This window comes from Larus michahellis, chromosome 8 (genome assembly GCF_964199755.1).
Source record: "Larus michahellis chromosome 8, bLarMic1.1, whole genome shotgun sequence".
NCBI classification, from domain to species: Eukaryota; Metazoa; Chordata; class Aves; order Charadriiformes; family Laridae; genus Larus; species Larus michahellis.
In genome coordinates this window covers 7,327,456-7,345,015 of record NC_133903.1, presented here as the reverse complement: position 1 = coordinate 7,345,015, position 17,560 = coordinate 7,327,456, and the positions used below count along the sequence as shown (strand labels likewise).

At 48.0% G+C, this 17,560-nt stretch overlaps 2 protein-coding genes across 11 annotated transcripts in view; one reads left to right on the top strand and one right to left on the bottom strand.

The window, feature by feature from the left end:
- TSC2 (TSC complex subunit 2) overlaps window positions 1–10,188 on the bottom strand; it is a 34,549-nt gene extending 24,361 nt beyond the window's left edge. For 4 of the 9 annotated variants that reach the window (XM_074597949.1, XM_074597955.1, XM_074597951.1 and 1 more), the window contains exons 1-15: window positions 9,199–9,221; window positions 8,566–8,730; window positions 7,597–7,683; window positions 6,820–6,930; window positions 5,851–5,995; window positions 5,599–5,716; window positions 5,059–5,107; window positions 4,528–4,653; window positions 4,110–4,183; window positions 3,636–3,762; window positions 2,837–2,980; window positions 2,472–2,609; window positions 2,155–2,258; window positions 1,284–1,365; window positions 225–380 (exon numbers count right to left, since the gene is read on the bottom strand). In XM_074597949.1, coding sequence (XP_074454050.1) covers window positions 225–380; window positions 1,284–1,365; window positions 2,155–2,258; window positions 2,472–2,609; window positions 2,837–2,980; window positions 3,636–3,762; window positions 4,110–4,183; window positions 4,528–4,653; window positions 5,059–5,107; window positions 5,599–5,716; window positions 5,851–5,995; window positions 6,820–6,930; window positions 7,597–7,683; window positions 8,566–8,703 — 1,599 coding nt within the window. In that variant the 5' untranslated portion in view covers window positions 8,704–8,730; window positions 9,199–9,221. Of the gene's footprint in view, window positions 1–224; window positions 381–1,283; window positions 1,366–2,154; window positions 2,259–2,471; window positions 2,610–2,836; window positions 2,981–3,635; window positions 3,763–4,109; window positions 4,184–4,527; window positions 4,654–5,058; window positions 5,108–5,598; window positions 5,717–5,850; window positions 5,996–6,819; window positions 6,931–7,596; window positions 7,684–8,565; window positions 8,731–9,198; window positions 9,268–10,165 lie in introns of those variants that run through there. The other 5 variants (XM_074597953.1, XM_074597954.1, XM_074597957.1 and 2 more) reach the window with 3 other exon arrangements.
- Window positions 10,189–10,297: 109 nt separating this feature from the next.
- On the top strand, window positions 10,298–17,295 carry NTHL1 (nth like DNA glycosylase 1). 2 transcript variants are annotated; one of them, XM_074596507.1, is made up of 6 exons: window positions 10,298–10,400; window positions 10,946–11,193; window positions 13,294–13,464; window positions 14,019–14,178; window positions 15,981–16,086; window positions 16,777–17,295. In XM_074596507.1, the coding sequence occupies exons 1-6, from the start codon at window positions 10,325–10,327 to the stop codon at window positions 16,898–16,900; spliced, it is 885 nt and encodes a 294-aa protein (XP_074452608.1). In that variant the 5' UTR covers window positions 10,298–10,324; the 3' UTR covers window positions 16,901–17,295. The 2 variants fall into 2 exon arrangements, with proteins under 2 accessions (XP_074452608.1, XP_074452606.1); XM_074596505.1 differs by lacking the exons at window positions 15,981–16,086; window positions 16,777–17,295 and adding an exon at window positions 14,855–15,910.
- The last annotated feature ends 265 nt before the right edge of the window (window positions 17,296–17,560 follow it).

Below are 17,560 nucleotides of genomic sequence, written 5' to 3'. Positions count from 1 at the left end.
GAAATTCTGTTAGCCCTGTCCGGGAGCTTGTGATGTGCATTGACAGGGTTTCTAAAGCACCCTTCTGCTCTGCACTTCAGATCTGCATGCTCCAAAGCCGTGTTACAATACCCTGCTGAGCCACGCAACTAGTAACAGCCACAGGTTAGTCTCCGCAGTCACAGCAAGAGGATCTGGCAGAAGATGTGGTGATGCTACCGACAATTGACCAAACCCTGCCTCACCTTTTCTATGATATCCAGCAAGCTGTTGAAGTGATGTGTGTTGCAGCCTTCAGCCAGGTCTACGAGTAGCTGAGTGGCCAGTTTTCGGACTTGATGGTCTTTATCCTCTGGAATGTGAGCCAGCTGAGAGATCACAACCAAGTTTATCAGCTCTTCCTGCAAGAGGACAAATCTTAATAAGCCTTGGCATTTTGCTGTCAGTTGTTCAATCAACATCTTAAAGATACAAATAATCACAAACAAAAGAACACTGATATTCTGCTATCAGGCTTGTTCCTCAACTAACTGGTTCCTTGATCTTTCCTTTTCCATCCAATTAGTATTTCTGTACACCATCCCTCCAAATATTTTTGACTTTGGGTGAACTTGGATTCAATGCTTTGGTTTTCACCTGTCCTACAGAGTTGATAGCGTAGGCTCAAACAGACTGTTGACAAGGGATTTCTAGGACTTGTTTTTTTGAGAGAACATTATGTTTTCACAAATCTTGAAGGAATCCAAGAAGCACCTCTGACCCTTCCTGTCCTCTGACACTCTGGGTACGTTCCATGGAGCTGAAGACACCCCCAGAGCTCTTCTGTAACCCCTCTCTTAAACAGCTTCCATCTTAGATTCCAATTAAACTGCAAGCACCAAGTCAATCTGCTCACGTCAGATTATGTCCAGACCTCATCTTTTTACAAAACTTTTAAATAAATGCTGTATCTCTCACATTGACTTTCCTTTCTCCCAAAACAAAACGTATATGTATTTAATGACCATAAAACAGGGATGCAATTATACAACCAGGTATGTCTTCAAAACACAGCAGCTCCCACTGCAAGTTGCACATACCTGTATCCAACTAAGGACAATTAAAAGGCAAGTCCTCCTACAAGCATCCTAAAGAACATGTCTATTGTGTGCAACATCTGAAGCACAGTTCGGTACATTCCCCAGTTCTGTGCATTCCCCAGTGGCAGAGATGACCTGAAGCACACCATAAAACATGCCTCACCAAAGACTCTCCCACCCACTTAAGATCTCACACGTGATCATCAAAAACAGATAAACACAAACCTCATAGAACTGTCTGTTAATACTCAGGACAAAGGACAAGACATCCAGAACTTTAATACGAACAGCACTACGACTTTCGTTCCTAAAATGGGAAGAGCAAATTCAAGATGAATAAAATACAGTTGCTGATATTTAGGGAAGGGGGGAGAGGAGAAAAGGAAAGTAAAACTAAAGTAAATTAAGACATTTCTTAAGAATTAGAACAATAACAGTTAGAGAGCCTTCAGTTAATGACTCTACATGCAAAATCAGATTCAAGAACAATTGGAAACTGGAATCCCAATTCAGCTTTTACTAATTCTGGAGACCTGTGACTGCAGGTTTCCCAGTTCCAATCCAAACTAGAAAGCACATGTCAGAAGAGCAAGTGCTCTGGTAAGCAAATTTAAAACCAAACATATGGCACTGAGGAAGAGCTGCTCTTTGGCAGCATTTCAGAGATGAGAAAGAAGTTTGTTATTGCTGTACATCGATATTTTAGAGCACACGAATACTTCTAGGAGTACCAATTCAAAACCAAACTACTTTAATACTGGATAACCATATGCAATCCTGATGGTTAACAAGAAAGTCTTGTTTGGCGTCAGAATTACAAAGTGCTGTGGGGTGGAACACACAATTGCCTAAGCTAATTGGAATAGCACCATCCAATGGAAATAAATAATGAAAAAAAAAACAAAGAAGCATAAATAACTCAATGGAAAGTTTTTCTTCTGTTAAACAAAATCCTTTTATGTACTGTGCCCTGGAACTACCATACTTAGCAGTCATTTACTAACATTAAAACTTCAGAAAACAGAATCACCTAACATGAAAACATGGCATGAAACATTTGGAAGTGACTTGTATTCACAAAGTAATGATTTCATACCTGAAGAATCTCTCCATTAACATCTGCAGGTTGTGAATCCAGCCATCTTTGGCGGGATGAATGGATTGAGCTCTGTATGTTATCAAGTTTAATACAGAAGATTCCTTTAATGGAAAGATCAAGAATTATTTTTTAGTGTATAAGCAAATACAATACATCCATTCCCCCAATCCCCACCCTGAGAAAAAGGCACATATAAGTCCTTGCTGTGATTTTCTGACCACTTGCTATTTTAGGACTCTCAACTTCCAACTGTACTGAGTAACAAAATGGTTTAAACTGGCAACTAAGGAAGACAATAATAAGTAAAATCTTACTGGTCTCTGATCAGCACATCTTTCCACCAGCTCAAAAAATCTCTCTTCAGAGCCATGGAATTCATTCTGGTCACAGAGTTCTTCTACTGTAGTCAAAAGATCATGTACAATGGACTTAAGTTCTTGGCTCTCCAGACTCTGAAACAGAGACACAAACATTCCTAGACGACTTCTATCTTATCAGAAAGTGTGAACTTTTAAATACAAACAGAAAACTCGGCTGAGAAGCACAGTACTGAGAATTAGGCTAAACCTTCATTCAGCTTCAAAGTTCACTAGAGTGTACAAAAAGGAGATCAATTTGCACAAATATTTATGGCAAGGTGTTTTGATTGAAAGCACATCAAGACAGGCTCAACACTTACCTGCAGCTGTTGCAGTAATCGCTCCATGATGTCCAAAAGGATATCCCACGTTACAGCTTGCAGCTCCTTCCCATACTTCTTTATTAGACGTGTTATGGACAGAACTATCTCATAAGACACAACCGCATTGGGACACGTCATGGCCTGGAATAGAAAGCATTTCAGTCAGTTAACAGTTGGAAAGCAGTGATCATAAACCCTCTTAAATTCAAATGAAACACACCCTACTAATTAGGGACTTAGCCTGAAGGTCTGAGATAAATATATATTCAAGTCTATGCACACAAAGGGCAAAGCAAAGAGCCATTTTACAAAGTGCAGTTACACACTCTTGCAAACAGCTGTAGATCAGATGTCAAATACAGTCCCATCTAACAGAGCAGACACATGAGGTTAAAGCTGGTAATTCCTGCTTGATGCACTTCGAGGAGAAAATTTTAAGAGAGCTCTGAGGCTGTCCCTGAAGACACAGTCCCTGACTTTTTGTACCACACACTAGAAAGAGTGAAAGTTTTTGCTTTATTTTTATTTTTCAAGCTGTAGAACCCACAATGCAGGTATTTGATAAAAAGAATTCAGACTTTGCTTTTCTGACCAACACAGATATTCCAGAAGGAGGCCTCAGTTTCAAACTTAAATCCTCTGTTGTTTTACTGTTTCCCCATGCTCCACCCCATACCCAATTGCTGTCTCTCATCTTTCAGGCATACATGTGGTATAGGGGACCACGTTTTTGTTCTAAATTTGCGCAGGTCCAGATGTATACCTGAATAAAAGTTCTTCCACCATCCCATCATACCTTGAGGAACGAAGGCAACACTGAAGTTGGGGAATTCTTGAGTGAATTGAGGCGATGAGCACCCCACAGAGCCATCCCAACAAAGAACACAGCTCCTCTCAGCAGCGCTGCATCCGCCATGTAAGCTCTAAGAACAGATGGAAGGAAAGTCTTAGACCATGCTGCAGTTATTTTAGCATACAAGAGTGAATAGGAATATATGCTGTCACAACAGCAATTCCCAGCTGTTACACATCAGAGTTTTGCACAGCAATTTACAAACATTAAAAGCAGAAACATGTAGTACAACTTTAAAGAAAGGAAAATTAAGTTCAGAAAAGCCAAAAAATGAGCACTTCAGCAGCATGACTAGGAAGGGAATTCACTTCTAAGCATAAGAACCTTCAGTTTGTTCTAATGAGGTCAGTGACTCCCTATCTATCGCAACAGGATCTCTACTGAATCCCTTGGGTTTTTTAGATACATCTTATTTACCTGTCTTCCATGATCCTGCACATGTTGTAGATGGCACTATGTCCCAAATGAGTTCCCAAAAGGTTGCGCATAAGCTGCAAATTCAAAGAGAACACTTAAATATACAATTGTTAAAACACTCATTAGCCTAAATATGCAGTTAGCTCGCCGATCATGCCTGCTTATGGTAACTAAATGTGTCCAAGCTGTGTCTGTGCCACAACAGAAGCCTGTCACATCAGCGGAAAGGAAACTACGGGTAAATTCCATGGACATGACAAGACTTACACTAACAATGTGCTGATCCCTTAATACTTGAAATTTAATTTACTTTTAAAACCAAACTGAAATTTATGGCAGATGTGCACAGGGACATCTGACACTTCATCTTTGAGGCCAAAACAGTGACCTCATTCAAAACAAAACTACAAGTTCTGACCTTCCAGCACGGCTCGCAGAGCTCCTTCACATTGATGGTACGGCACAAAGTGATGATAAATACTGGCAGGTTCTCTGATGGCAGACAGTTATAGCAAACAACTGCATCTAGGACTTGCAAGGAAATCTTTGGGAAAGAGAAAGACAAAACAGTTAAACGCTTCTCTACAAATAAAGCAGGTCAAATCCTATCCTGGCAGACCAGGAAATCTTCTGGAAGTCACAAGGGATACGGATGTGTTTTTTTAATTTACATTTTTAAATCATTGCAAGATGGAAAGAAAACTATAAAAAGAACTGTTAAAAAATTATTCACTTATGAAATTTGTCGATGCTCTGTTTTAGAATAAAATGATTATTGATGTATGAGATCCAATGGCTTACAAATACTTCATAACATTGTATTAGCTCTCTTGTAAGATGCAAATAAACTGAGAGGAGAGTCTGATGATTTGATTTTGTTTGTAAAAAGTTACGGTTTCAAAAAATTTCAAAGAACTCTAAAGTACTAAGAGAGACTCAAATTACTGACCTCTATGTCCACAGATGATGAAGTCTGAATGCACAAGAGGCATATCTTGCTGTTGGGAAAGAACATTTAATTATAATTGTTTGGTTAATATGATTTTAGGCAAATAACAAAGAGCGAAAGCAGGCAAGTAAATCGGCATGTTATTTTACTCATCATTCCCCTTACTGTGGCATTGTTGATAACACTCTTAGAGACACTGAACACTACAACCTCTTTTACAAAGCCAGCTTAAAGTTGCACTTAACTGCAACTCAGTATGCCTGCACTAATACAATAACAGAGACCCTTTGTGAGACTAAGCAACGCAATCAGGTCCATCACGTGAAATGGGGAAAGCACATGCAGTTGAACTAAAACAGATCTGAACTTCGTTATAAGAACTGAAGATTAAATATTTGTCAGAAATGTGAGGTACGACCTGGAATGGAACAAATCCAGAATGGACGAAAGAGACTCCACTTATCTGTTTATTGATCTGCAACTCTCTCCCGTAATTTACCAAGAATAAGCACGTACGAGCTAAAAAAAAACCCAACTTACTGGACCATGTCAGCTACATAGTCTTCCAGATAGCAGCTATTGAATTTCACGAGGTTCACTAAAACCAGAAGGAACTCAGAAGACAAACCAACATCCATCCACTGTAGTACAAAGTCAGCTAAAGAAGGAAAACAAATTGTTATAATATGCTTTCTACCCAGAATTATTATCACTACCTTTTTCTCGTATCACTGCATGCCTGTCCCTTGACTTATTCCCGCCAAACTGAAGAGGAGTAGAGACAATACTCACCTAACTCTTCTTCTAAGTAGGTGATGTATCGTCCATTCTCTGTTAGAGCTTTGAACACTTCAAGCCGTTCATGCAAGTCTTCATTGGAGGGATAGTCCTTAATAACCTTAAAAAAATGTGCTCTGAGGATCCCTAATCTCTCACCCTTAAAAAAAGAAAAAGACGGGGCCAGGGGAAGGAATAACGTGTCACTAATGGAAAAAGACATTAAGGCCTGGACCTTATCAAGGTCTATAACTGTATCTTTATGCTTGAAATCATTTTCTTTTCCTACAGCCTATGAAAATCTCCTGAAAATACCTCCAACCTCTACTGGCTACTGACAATGGCTCAGGTCTTCTGAATCTCTTATGTCAGCACTCAGGGCTGGAAGCGTTTTGTCCAGGAACACACAGACAGCATCCAATACACAAAGAAATCCATGGAAACTGCAACTAACAGTGCTGCCAGTATAGCATTTACAAAACAACAACCCAACAAACCAGAATCAATGCCTATTCTTTTCATAAGCATCTACCCCTATTTGTTCAGAATACTGAAAACTAGAACTTTCGTCTGATACAGTCTTACGTTTGTACAGCCTATTATGAAATCTGAAGAATTCATAGTATGCTTAACTTGGCCAGCCTAGAAAAGTATCTGATACAGAACTGCTTGCATGCTTGACATGCTGAAACATCAAAACCAGCTGCAGACTAGGACTAATAGGTCTGGGCAAAGACCATATAAAATTTGCTATACTATGCTGAACTAAACCCCAAGTATTTCCTCTTTTTCAAGAACGTTGCCCTAAAACAGAAAAGTTTTTTATAAGTTGTATGAAAAGTTTTGCTATGAGGTCAAACCAAGACTTAATTTTAAATGCTTCCTCTTCCCTTTTACTAGGCACAACCAAAATAAGAAACATTCATACTCCGCACAAACCCTAGTTTAAGTGTAGTGTTTCTTCTACAGTTTGTTTGTTTTCACCTGTCCTTGAACAATTGACTTCAGCAGATGAAGAACAGCATGTCTGGCTTCGGCGGGGCGCTCTGGCTGGAGCATATCAGCTACCACTTTCCATATTGCTTCCACTGCATGCTGAAAAAAACCGGAGGAGACAGGTAGTAGTAGCTAAGCTTCTTCTGGGATCTTTACCCAGTAGGTCAGTCATTAATTATGGCAAGTTAACAAACAAAATCTCCATGGATTTCATGTCCAGAGTTCTCTTTTCTGAAGGACACTCTCATCTGCCCGGTCACAAGCTCAGATGAACGACATGAGACACCCCAAATCCCATCCTATGTGACAACTTGCACCCCAGTAACTGAAGCTCCTCATTCACACACTTACTTCAGTGTGAACATTTGTGCAGAAACCTTCACCCAAATACAAGATGAATTTAAAACCAATTTGAGGTTGCTCATTAACAAGACAGAATGACCTAGTAAACCCATCTTCTACAGGATTAACATGATCTCCGGTGAACTGTCCTGAACAGGCCTGAATATTTGCAGTGTTCTCCTTCCATTCAGTTCAGGAAGCCCGTCAGCTACGTCCTGTCTGCTCCACTGTTGGTAGCTTGGACAAGACTAATTTCCTTGGCATGTGAGCCATCCTTTTACAGGTCTGGACAGCACAAAACAGCTTCTGGGATTAGCAATTTTAAAAGGCGGTTTAAACTACAGGAGCCTCTTACCATAGGTTAAGAGCTGTTTTGCTTAAATGTTCATCCTTCAGATATTCACTGAACACTTTGAAACTTACCTCTTCGATTTTTTTAGTTTTTGCCACTTCGCAAATTTGACTGATTGCTCGTATCCTATTACTTAATCCGCATTCTATGCTCAGTTCCTGGAAAGAAATGTAGAAATAAGCTAACAGTTTATCTTACTAAAAACACTTAGCCATTTCTCAAAGGGGATCATGAACCACCGAAAAATGAATTACACATTTGTCCAAAATGATCTAACCATTAGTCATCACCAGAGCGTTTCAGGAATTTGTCCAAAATCTTTTTTTCCATTAGCAAATGATTTGTCAAAACTCAAACTCTCACAGAACTGGAGCCAAGCAGCTTTTCACCTCCAGGACAGAACATCTAATTTTCTTCAGAAAAGTTAATAACTCGCTGGCTGTGGCGCACGCCCAGTTCATGGGAGAAGGGCAGAGAAAGGAGGGACAGTAAGTCTGGCTCTCCAGCCTTTCAGCAGGTAAGAGCTTGGCTGCTCCAGCACAGACGGGAAGGGATTCTGCTCTCCTTCTCTATTTTATGTGTTTTCCTCCCTGTGTGCCAACTATTCCCTTTACAGACTTGCTGTACCAATTACTGGAATCACTTTTTTTTTTTTTTTTAATTTTCAGGAAACCATAAGGTTTTCACAAAATAGAAACAGTTTCTAGTTTGTGCTAACTGCCACCACATAAACTTCATCAAGCTCAGACTATAAAGAAAAAAAAAAAAGCAACATATGTAACCTGACATAAGACACCATCATCCTATCAAATATCTCAAAAATATTCAAACGCTGAATAACTAAAATGCTGTAACTTCAAAGTAGGTGAGTTTTGCGTCGATTTCACTAGAGAATGAATTGAGAGAGAAGGTAAAAAAGCATGATCAGAGAGGGAATGAATGTCAAAACAGAAAGGAGAATGAGCAAGCCCTCATTCTAATCCTCTCAGCTCAGGTAATCCAGGCACTATCCCCATCTTTACTACGGTCAGTTCTCACACCTTAAGTATTTCCGCAGTGATGATAAACTCCGTCTGCTTGCCCTCCGATGACTTTGAACTTCCCCGGGATGTTCCCAGCCCCAGGAGATTCCTGAACTTCTCCTTCAGTCCAGAATCCTTGCTCTGAGGCTTTGCCATTGCTGACAAGCAAGCAGCACTGAGGCCCTGCAAATACAGAACAGCATTTCTGTTAAGGGAGGCCCAAAGGGGAAACTTTAAGCAGGAAAACACCAGTAACAGCCATCACAATGTGGCTTTTACAAACAGCTCTGGCGTTTCAAGCCATTTCAAACATGGGAGAAGCCCAATGCTGAGGACAAAACAACAAGGAGCCCACACACATGAGGAACCTGTGCTGCTCCTGCCTTCAGCACCTGCATCCTGCAGCTATCCGAGGAATAGGGAGCTCAGGATTATCATTTTCTGGGCCCTCCAAATGCCCAGCACCACCACAGCCTGCACAGAGCAACCACCATTTTAAAACCGATGAGCTGATTTCTGAAGTATAAACACACACACACACTTTTTGGCGGGTGTGAGCTGAAGTACTTGTTCCCAGTCCAAAAGCAAGGGACAAGCACACAGCTCTCTAAACTAGATGCTGAAAGTAGCTAGACATGAGAAAGGACTTACAAATCTAAGCGGTGGAACATCCAAATGCTGCCATGGCAAGGAGAGAGGGAAGCGAGAACAAGCACACCCATTACAACAACACCACAACAACAGCAACAACCTTCAGAAACTGCCTCCACATCCAGCGCCAACCCACTGCCCCTCGGGGACCCCAGAACCCAGCTCAGAGCAGGACACCAGCTCCTTGCAAGCTGCTGCAGCCCCAGCACCGTGCACATGCTCCCGCCCAAACCCAGCAGGCCCCGTTTATGACCCGTGGCCCCCATGGACATGCCACAGCCTTCCCCACATCCCAGGCACACGCCACAGTAATCCCTTGTGCTCCCAGGGGACAGGCCACAGATCCTGTCCTAGCATCCCAGGGGACACGCCATGGCCCCCAGCCCAGGGGACACGCCATGGCCCCCAGCCCAACATGACCAGGGGACACACCACAGCCCACCACCCCGGGGGACACATCACAGCTCTAGGGGGACACATCACAGCTCTAGGGGGGCACATCACAGCCTCCAGTCCACGACCTCGGGGGACACACCGCAGTCCCCAGCCCACCACCCCAGGGGACACACTACAGTCCACCGCCCCGGGGGACACACCACAGCCCCCAGCCAACTGCCCCAGGGGTCACACCACAGCCCCTCATACGGCCCAGGACATGGCACAGTGTGTCCCCGATCCCCCCCAAACATGTCGGGACCATACCACAGCCCCCGCCCCCACCACCACGGGACATGCCACAACCCCTTGAGGACACACAAGGGGGGACACGCCACAGGCCCCCCCACAACACACCCCGGCTCCCTGACAGGAGACACCCGGGGGACACCCCCCAGCCGGGGGCTGCCGGCAGCCCCACACACACACACCCCGGGGGCAAGGCCCCAACTCCCGCTAGGCCCCGCCAGGCCCCCGCGCACCCCGGGCCGGGCAGCGGGCCCTGCGCTCCCCCACCCCCTCACTCACTCACCCGCCGACCCCCGGCCCGGCCCCGCCGCCCCCGGCCCGCGCCCCGCTCCGCGCCGGCCCCCCCGGCGCCGCGCCCCGCCCCCGCCGGAAGTCCCGCCGCTTCCGGCGCCCGCGCACGCCGCGGGGCACGCTGGGACCGGTAGTTTCCGGGGCGGCCGCCATGTGTGCCGCCGTCTCCGCCGGCGGTGGGCGGGTGGCGGCCCGACGGCTCGGCGGGGCCCGGGGGACGGCCGGAGGTACGGGGAGATCGGTGCTTCCCGGGCTGGTCGGGTGGCGTGCGGCCCCGGCCCGACCTGGCCTTGGCACGGGGCGGGGGGCCTGGGGACCTGCTAGCGGGGGGAGCGAGGGCCCAGCCCAGCCCAGCCCAGCCCAGCCCGGGGACAGGGGCATGGTGTCCCTGTCACGTCCCCCTCGGAGCCCTGGATGTGGCAGCACCCCGGCGACTGTCTTGCCTGTGGCACTACGCGAGGGCCTGGGGGCATGTCTTGGCCTCCCGCGGCCTCCTGTGTGTTTGGGACACACATCCCCATAGCGTGACATGTGTCCCCAGCTGTTGTCACCTGTTTCCCAGGTCCTTCCCAGCCATTTCTGGCCCCGGTTAGGGCTGGGTGGATGTGAGGTGTTGCTGCTGGGTTGGGTCTATGGAGAAGATGAGTTCAGCCCTCATCGGGGTGCCCTGGGGTGGTTGCGGATATGCAGGGCTGACGCTGGGCTCTGGTGGGAGACGAAGGCTTCTCTCCCCTGGCCTCAGGCCTGAAAATCTCTCTCCCATCCCTTGCAGTGAGCCAGGTCCATAGCACAGCCGGCCTCCCGAGGCGCAGCAGGAGGAGAAAGAGCATTGCCATTGCCTACGAATCTGGGCAGGGGGATGGTGCCGAGCAGGGGACAGCTGAGCCCCAGAGACCACGCTGGGAGCCAAGGGACTGGCGGCAGCAACTGGAGCACATCAGGGAAATGAGGAGGAGCAGAGATGCTCCCGTCGATGAGATGGGAGTGGAGAGGTGTTACGACAGCAGCGCACCTCCACAGGTAACAACGCCCTGCTGCCCTGCTCTGTCAGGCGTGCGTGTGAAAGTACAGCCCCGCTTCCACAGCCCTCCAGCCTCCCTCATCCTCATGTTGCCCCTGGATATGTCCCACTTTCGATATCTCGAGATCAGAAAAATAAACGCAGGGTGTGTCAGGACTCTGTGCTGGGATTGGTCCCACAAGAGGTTGCTGCAGAAGTGTGCAAATGAGAGAAACATTTTGTCCTGCTAGAGGAGGAGAGTCAGCCACTGCCTCTCCAGTACGGGGCTTGTTGGCTTCAGGCAGCCCTTGTGAAAGGGCAGTGGGTGTTTTCTGAGATGTTCTCTGCTCGCATTCAGCCCATGCTGGACATTGGAGACCAGCTAGCAAACACAGCTGTGAAAGGCCCTTGTCCTCTGCTTAAACTGCTGCCAGAAGAGTTAACAGGCTGAACCAAGAGTAGGAGCTGAGGGAAAAATAGGATGATTTTGGAATTGTGAGTGAGAACCCGGAGAGAGTATTTTGGCAGTGCTGTCTTCTGGGGCAGGCTGGCAGAACATGAAGGCATGTCCCTTTTTTCTTAAAAATCTCTGTAAGAGTCCAAGGAAAGTATCCAGCAAGATGGCTCTGTAATACAGAGGAAAAACATTACGGAGAAAAGGCGAGGGGAGCCGAGAAAAAACTTTCCAGGCTGCTTTTGTGCTCCTCAGAGCAGCACATAAGCGTGGGTTGGCTTCCTCCCCTCTTGCAGTCCACTTTTAAGGGGATACTGGTTGAAAGGAAGGGCCATGCTGGGATGGCACTGTGCTCCCCAAGCCTGGGAACACAATCAAAGGCCCCAGATGACACCTCCCTCCAAGGGGACCATTCGCATCAGTACAAAAAACAAAGCGGAGCGAGGCCGTGGTGCGGCGCTGGGACCTGGGGCTACAGGGCTGCATTCTCCATGCACGGTGCTGGTGTGGGAACACTGAGATATCCCGCAGGCAGGCTCGGCGGAGCAGCAGGAGTCGTGTGCTCCACAGTGACCTGCTGGGCTCTGAGGGAGGGGTCTCGAAGACACAGCTGCACAGCTTCGGCGCATGTAACACTGTCCTTATTGCTGGCCTCGTGTCTTTGGCTTGGATCCATGGGGAAAGCGGTTAACTTTGACTCCGGATTCAGACAGCATCACATGCTCTGCAGCCATGTGGGTTGGCACCGAGTGCAGCTGTGGGGCCACAGGGACCACGGTGCACGATACGGAAATATCTTTTCTTCCCTAGGGAAGCAGGGTTGTTGCTTCCAAGGAAAAGTGGATGTTGTAACCCTCAGCACACACAAGCGCTCCTCACACAATTTCCATGCACTCGGAGATTACGCTACTTCATGCACTCAGAGATTTTGCCTGGTGCACCTGTGGTTTTGTAAACTTTGTGAGAAAGCTGGAGGAAGGATTGTATCCCACATTGTCCTGGGTCAGTCCAGGTTAGTTGCATCATCCTCCTCATTCTGGTGCATCTGGGAAAAATTGATTGAAAAATAGGAGGTGAAAGGTCTGGACTAAACCCTGCATGACAGCATCAGAGGAACTTCTGGGTTTTGTGCTTCATCTCGCAATCTCTGTCATCCCAGTTCTTTAGATTTAGTTTTGTAAGGAGTTCACTGGAGCCAGATACCCAGTTCCTACTGAAGCCTAGTGGGAAAGGGACAGGATTTTCAAAAGCTGCTTTAGAACAGAAAAACATGTTGCATGAAAACTTATTGGGCGTTTGTACTTCTACGTCCTATGGGGTCTCCTGAGAATCAGGAAAAGCTTTGTCTGTCCCTTTGCGGCTAAGCACTGGCATCTATGGATGTGAGATCCCAGCAGGGAGTAGCTGCTCTCTACCCTTTTATGCATGCTGACTGCTTAGATTGAAGGTGTTTCTTTTCTCTCTTTATTGTGCAGTAGAATTAAAAGATTATGGATTATTTCTTTTGCAACCTTCCAGTCCATTGTAGGCAGATGCGGCTGAACCAAAGTGGGTCCATATTGTGCACTGGACTGAAGATGGTGCTGGGTGGCAGAACCGAGACCCAGAGGTGGCCGGATCCTCTCAGAGATCTTGGGGTGTCTCACCACTGTCTCCCTTTCCCCAGGTTATGCGCTACCAAGTTCTCCTGTCACTGATGCTCTCCAGCCAGACCAAGGACCAGGTGACATCGGCTGCCATGCTGCGCCTGAGGCAGCATGGCCTCACAGTCGACAGTATTTTGCAGATGGATGATGCGACGCTTGGGCAGATCATTTACCCTGTAGGATTCTGGAGGGTGAGTGCAGGATCGCGGCAGCACCCGACATGCATGTAGAGGAACCCACTCCACCGTCCCCTGTTCCCATGCAGCTGTCTGAGACAGCTCGGAGGCCCAGGAGAGGAGCGCAGGGCGGGTGCAGGCTTGTCCTTTGCAGGCTGTACTCACGGCCAGTCATTGAGCTGGAAGCAGGTGATGAAGGCAGGAGGTGGGTGCGAACCAGCCCTGCTCCTGAGAGACGCACCCCCAGCCGGTATTCAGCCCGCTGCCCTGCCCTGGGGTGATCTTTCCGCTGGAGTCAAGCTGAAGGCTGTATTTTACGCCAGTTTTAGCAAATTGTATTCACAGCAAGATTTGCTGCAGTGCCTGGAGTGTGCAGGGGAGGTTAGAGCTGATCAGGTCTCAGCATTTTGTTTTCAAGAAGTCAAAGACTTCTGTCTCCCCTCCCCGGACTCCACTGTGTGGCCTCACATGTAACATACGCTCAGGAATGGTTTGTTTCCTGAGCTGTTTGTCGCTTCTCTGTATTGGAGGGCAGCTTGGATTTTCTGTCTTTCCCCTTGATTTTCCAGAACAAGGTGAAGTACATAAAGCAGACGACAGCCATCCTGAAGGAGAAATATGGGGGTGACATACCAAGAACTGTGGAGGAGCTGGTGCAGCTGCCAGGAGTTGGGCCCAAAATGGCCCACTTGGCCATGAACATTGCCTGGGACAGTGTGTCTGGGATAGGTAGGTTGGACCGTGTTTTCCCTGTTCCTTTCCTAAATCCTGCCCGATCCATTCCCCAGGCAGAGGGGAAGCATTGCAGCTGGGTAAACTGCCTGCCCCAGGAACTTGATAGCATCACTTCAGTTTAGTCATCTGCAGAGTATTTGAGTGGGTGAAGGATCTGACCCTCAACCCCTCACAGCAGATGAGTTGCTATAGGATTTAAACATGGATCCAGCTACTCTTTTTCCTCAAATTTGATAGCAGAAATCCCCAAGGGCAGTCATTCCCTCCCCTCAGATGCTGGTAAACAGTGCAAATATTGCCTAATTGGGTAGGCATCCAAAAAGATGTGCTAGCAGAATAATGCTTTGAAATCTCTTTGGTGTCAAGCGAAAGGAAGGTGGGGGGTAATTTTGTGATTTGGGGATAGTTGCAGGATAGTCTGAGGTTATTTTTTTCCAGGGTTGCTTCTGTTCAAACAAATCTTATTTGGGATTTTTGTTTGGCAAGCCGTAAGAGGGCAGAAGCAGGGCTTAGTCAAAATTACCACTTGAAATCGGTAATTCATGGTGGGTCGTAGGAAGAAATGGTCGCAGGCAATCTGTAGCTACAGAATTTCTGCTGTTTTAGTTCCTGCAGCTGGGCAATAGGTGACCACAGATACATCTGTTTATTTGCCGTGTTTATTGAACAGAGAGCCTAGGAGAGCACATAGCTGTACCCCGTGGAGCTGTGTGCTTTCGCAGTGATGGGCTGGGAGGAAGTCTGCCGTGGAAATGGGCCCAGGCCAGACCCAGGGCAGGTTCGCGCCTGCATGATGCTCCTTTGGGCAGCGTGGCTGGCAGCAGAGCTGCCCGCAGCAGCCGGCAGATGGGGCTGGACCATCAGCTGCAGGGTGCCAGCGGGCTGCCCAGCCTGGGGGCCCCTGGGGGCAGATTAATATTCCAAGTGTATTTACTGCTTGATGGAGGAGCCCTGGGAAAACAGGGAATGGTGCCACCTGATGAATGACTGCCTCCGCGGCGAGCACGCAGCCCAAGGTCAGTGCGGGCAGCAGCTGACTCCCGCAGCCCCACTGGTGACCAGCAGCGGTACAAAATGTGGCTCTTGCGCTCGATTCGACAGCGCTTGGGGTCTGTTGTTCTCTCCCTGCTGTGGGGGAGGGAAGTCTAGAGGGAGCCAAACTAGCCAACTGTTTTCCAAATAATTGTGTGCTCAGTTTTGATTTAGGAGGCAAGGCTTAGTCTTCCTGTTTACAGCAATTTCCTGGGTTTTGCCCAATTAGCCATAGAGACAGGTTTATCGCTGCTGATCTAACAATAATATACTTTGCATTCAGAGCTTTTTAGCTCAAAGCACTTATAAACATTCGTTTAAGCCTCACAAACCTTCTTGTGTTGGTAGGTATTATGAAATGTGTTTTCCATCTGGGTAAACTAAGGGGCAGAGATTGCAACTTGCGTAACATCAGCTGAAACACAGGGAGGAAAAGAACCTGGGACAGGCTGCCCTGTGCTTGCTAGATCAGAGCATGCAAACCTTTGAAGGAGGGCTGGGTCAGATCGTGCGAGCGTGTCGCTAGCTGCGTGGTGTGAGATAGCCATCCCGTCTTGCTGTTGGCTCTGGGCCTAGGAAGAAAGCAGCGCGTTTGTTCTGCGAGTGAGCCTCCCCTCCTATTTCATCTGTCTTTTCCTGCCGGCCCGCGGAGGAAGCCCATGCAGGGCGCTGTACCTGGTGTGCTGTGACAGGCAGCTTTTGGCTGTGCTCTCTCCGTTCAGGTGTGTCTGCCCCCACCTAAACTCTGGGCTCTCCCTTCCTAGCTGTGGACACCCACGTGCACAGGATCACAAACAGGCTGAAATGGGTGAAGAAGGAGACCAGACACCCCGAGGAAACTCGGGTAGCGCTGGAGGACTGGCTGCCCAGGTGAGGCCTGAGACCCCAGCCTGCTTCCTCCACACCAAGCCCCTCGAGCTATCTGCCAGAGTCATGTCTGCACACAATCCTGCTTATAGCATTTTCAGTGACTGCACTTTGCGTCTCTCCTCTTTATGGGGGACTAGTCTGCAGGTGTTTCACCTCTCCCAGAGAGCTGCAGCAGCAGCATCTCAGCTACTTGGTTGTTTCCTGGCAATCAGATATATTGATCACCACTAGTGCAGCCAGGTACCTGGAGCTCTTGATGCCTGATTCTTGCTGTGACAAATTTACCATGACCCAAGCCAGGTGGTTTTCTACACAGGCCCTTGCTGAGCCTAACGGCTACAGCAATATCAGACCATGGTTGGATTCTGGCCATCACTGGTGCTTAATCATCAGTACCAAATGCCAGCTGACAGGTAGTCTTTTGCATCTCCACATCTGGCACATGCCTTGGCACAAGAGAATCACCACAGGCACTTTGTGTGTCCGTCCTCTGCTCCCCATGCCAGTTCAGAGGGATCAGGAAAGGTTAGGAGGGCTGTTCTTAGCAGGAGGCTGGGACCCACCTCCAGGCGCCTTGGGAAGCCAAGAGGAACAGGCAGTAGGCAAAAGGGATCCATTTAAAAGCACGTGCTGTTCTTTAATCCCTCTGAGCAGCTGTATCCGAAAGCTCATGTTTTCTTCTCACTGCAGGGATCTCTGGAGGGAGATAAATTGGCTCTTGGTGGGCTTTGGCCAGCAGACCTGCCTGCCCGTGAATCCTCGCTGCAATGAGTGCCTCAATCAAGACATTTGCCCAGCTGCTAAGAGACAGTGAGGGATCATCCCATCTTTGTAGAGCAACAAAGCTGCTTCGGCTCAGCAGCAGCCCGGAGCTGAGCCCCAGTAAAGCTGTGCTTTGCACAGGGCTGGCTGTGTGACTGCAGGGAAACAGGAGACTGCTGCAGCCAGCTCAGCATCTCTGGGGAGGGAGCAGCCGCTGGCAATGGCTGAGCTCTCGAGAGGAAAAAGGGTCTTTCAAAGCGCAGCAGTCCTGCTGTGTCAGTGCTGAAGGCTCCAGCCCCCGTGTGAATGCCTGAGCATGCCCCGGCGGAGCAGCAGGCTGTGCTGCGGCAGGAGTAGCTGGAGAGAAATGCTTCGTCCTAGGGGACTTGCTGCTGCTTGTGAATACACATTTAATAAAGGTGGTGGGTTGTTTTGGTTTTTTTCCTACCCGTGAGTTTTGCTGGCATCTGTGCAACACAGGGCAGGGGGAGGAGAGGACGGGTGATCTCACCAAAGCGTGAGACCATAGCAACCAGCCCTGCCAGCTGAGAGCAGGCAGCGTGCGACCTGCCAAGCCGCCTGCCGAGCCCGGGCAACGAGGGGCACTGCAATGGGTAAGGTACAACTGAAGACCTCACAAGCCAGGATCAGAGGCCACCACCTGGACAAGTGACCTCCGGGTCCTGGTAGCAGGGGGTAACGCAGGGCAGAG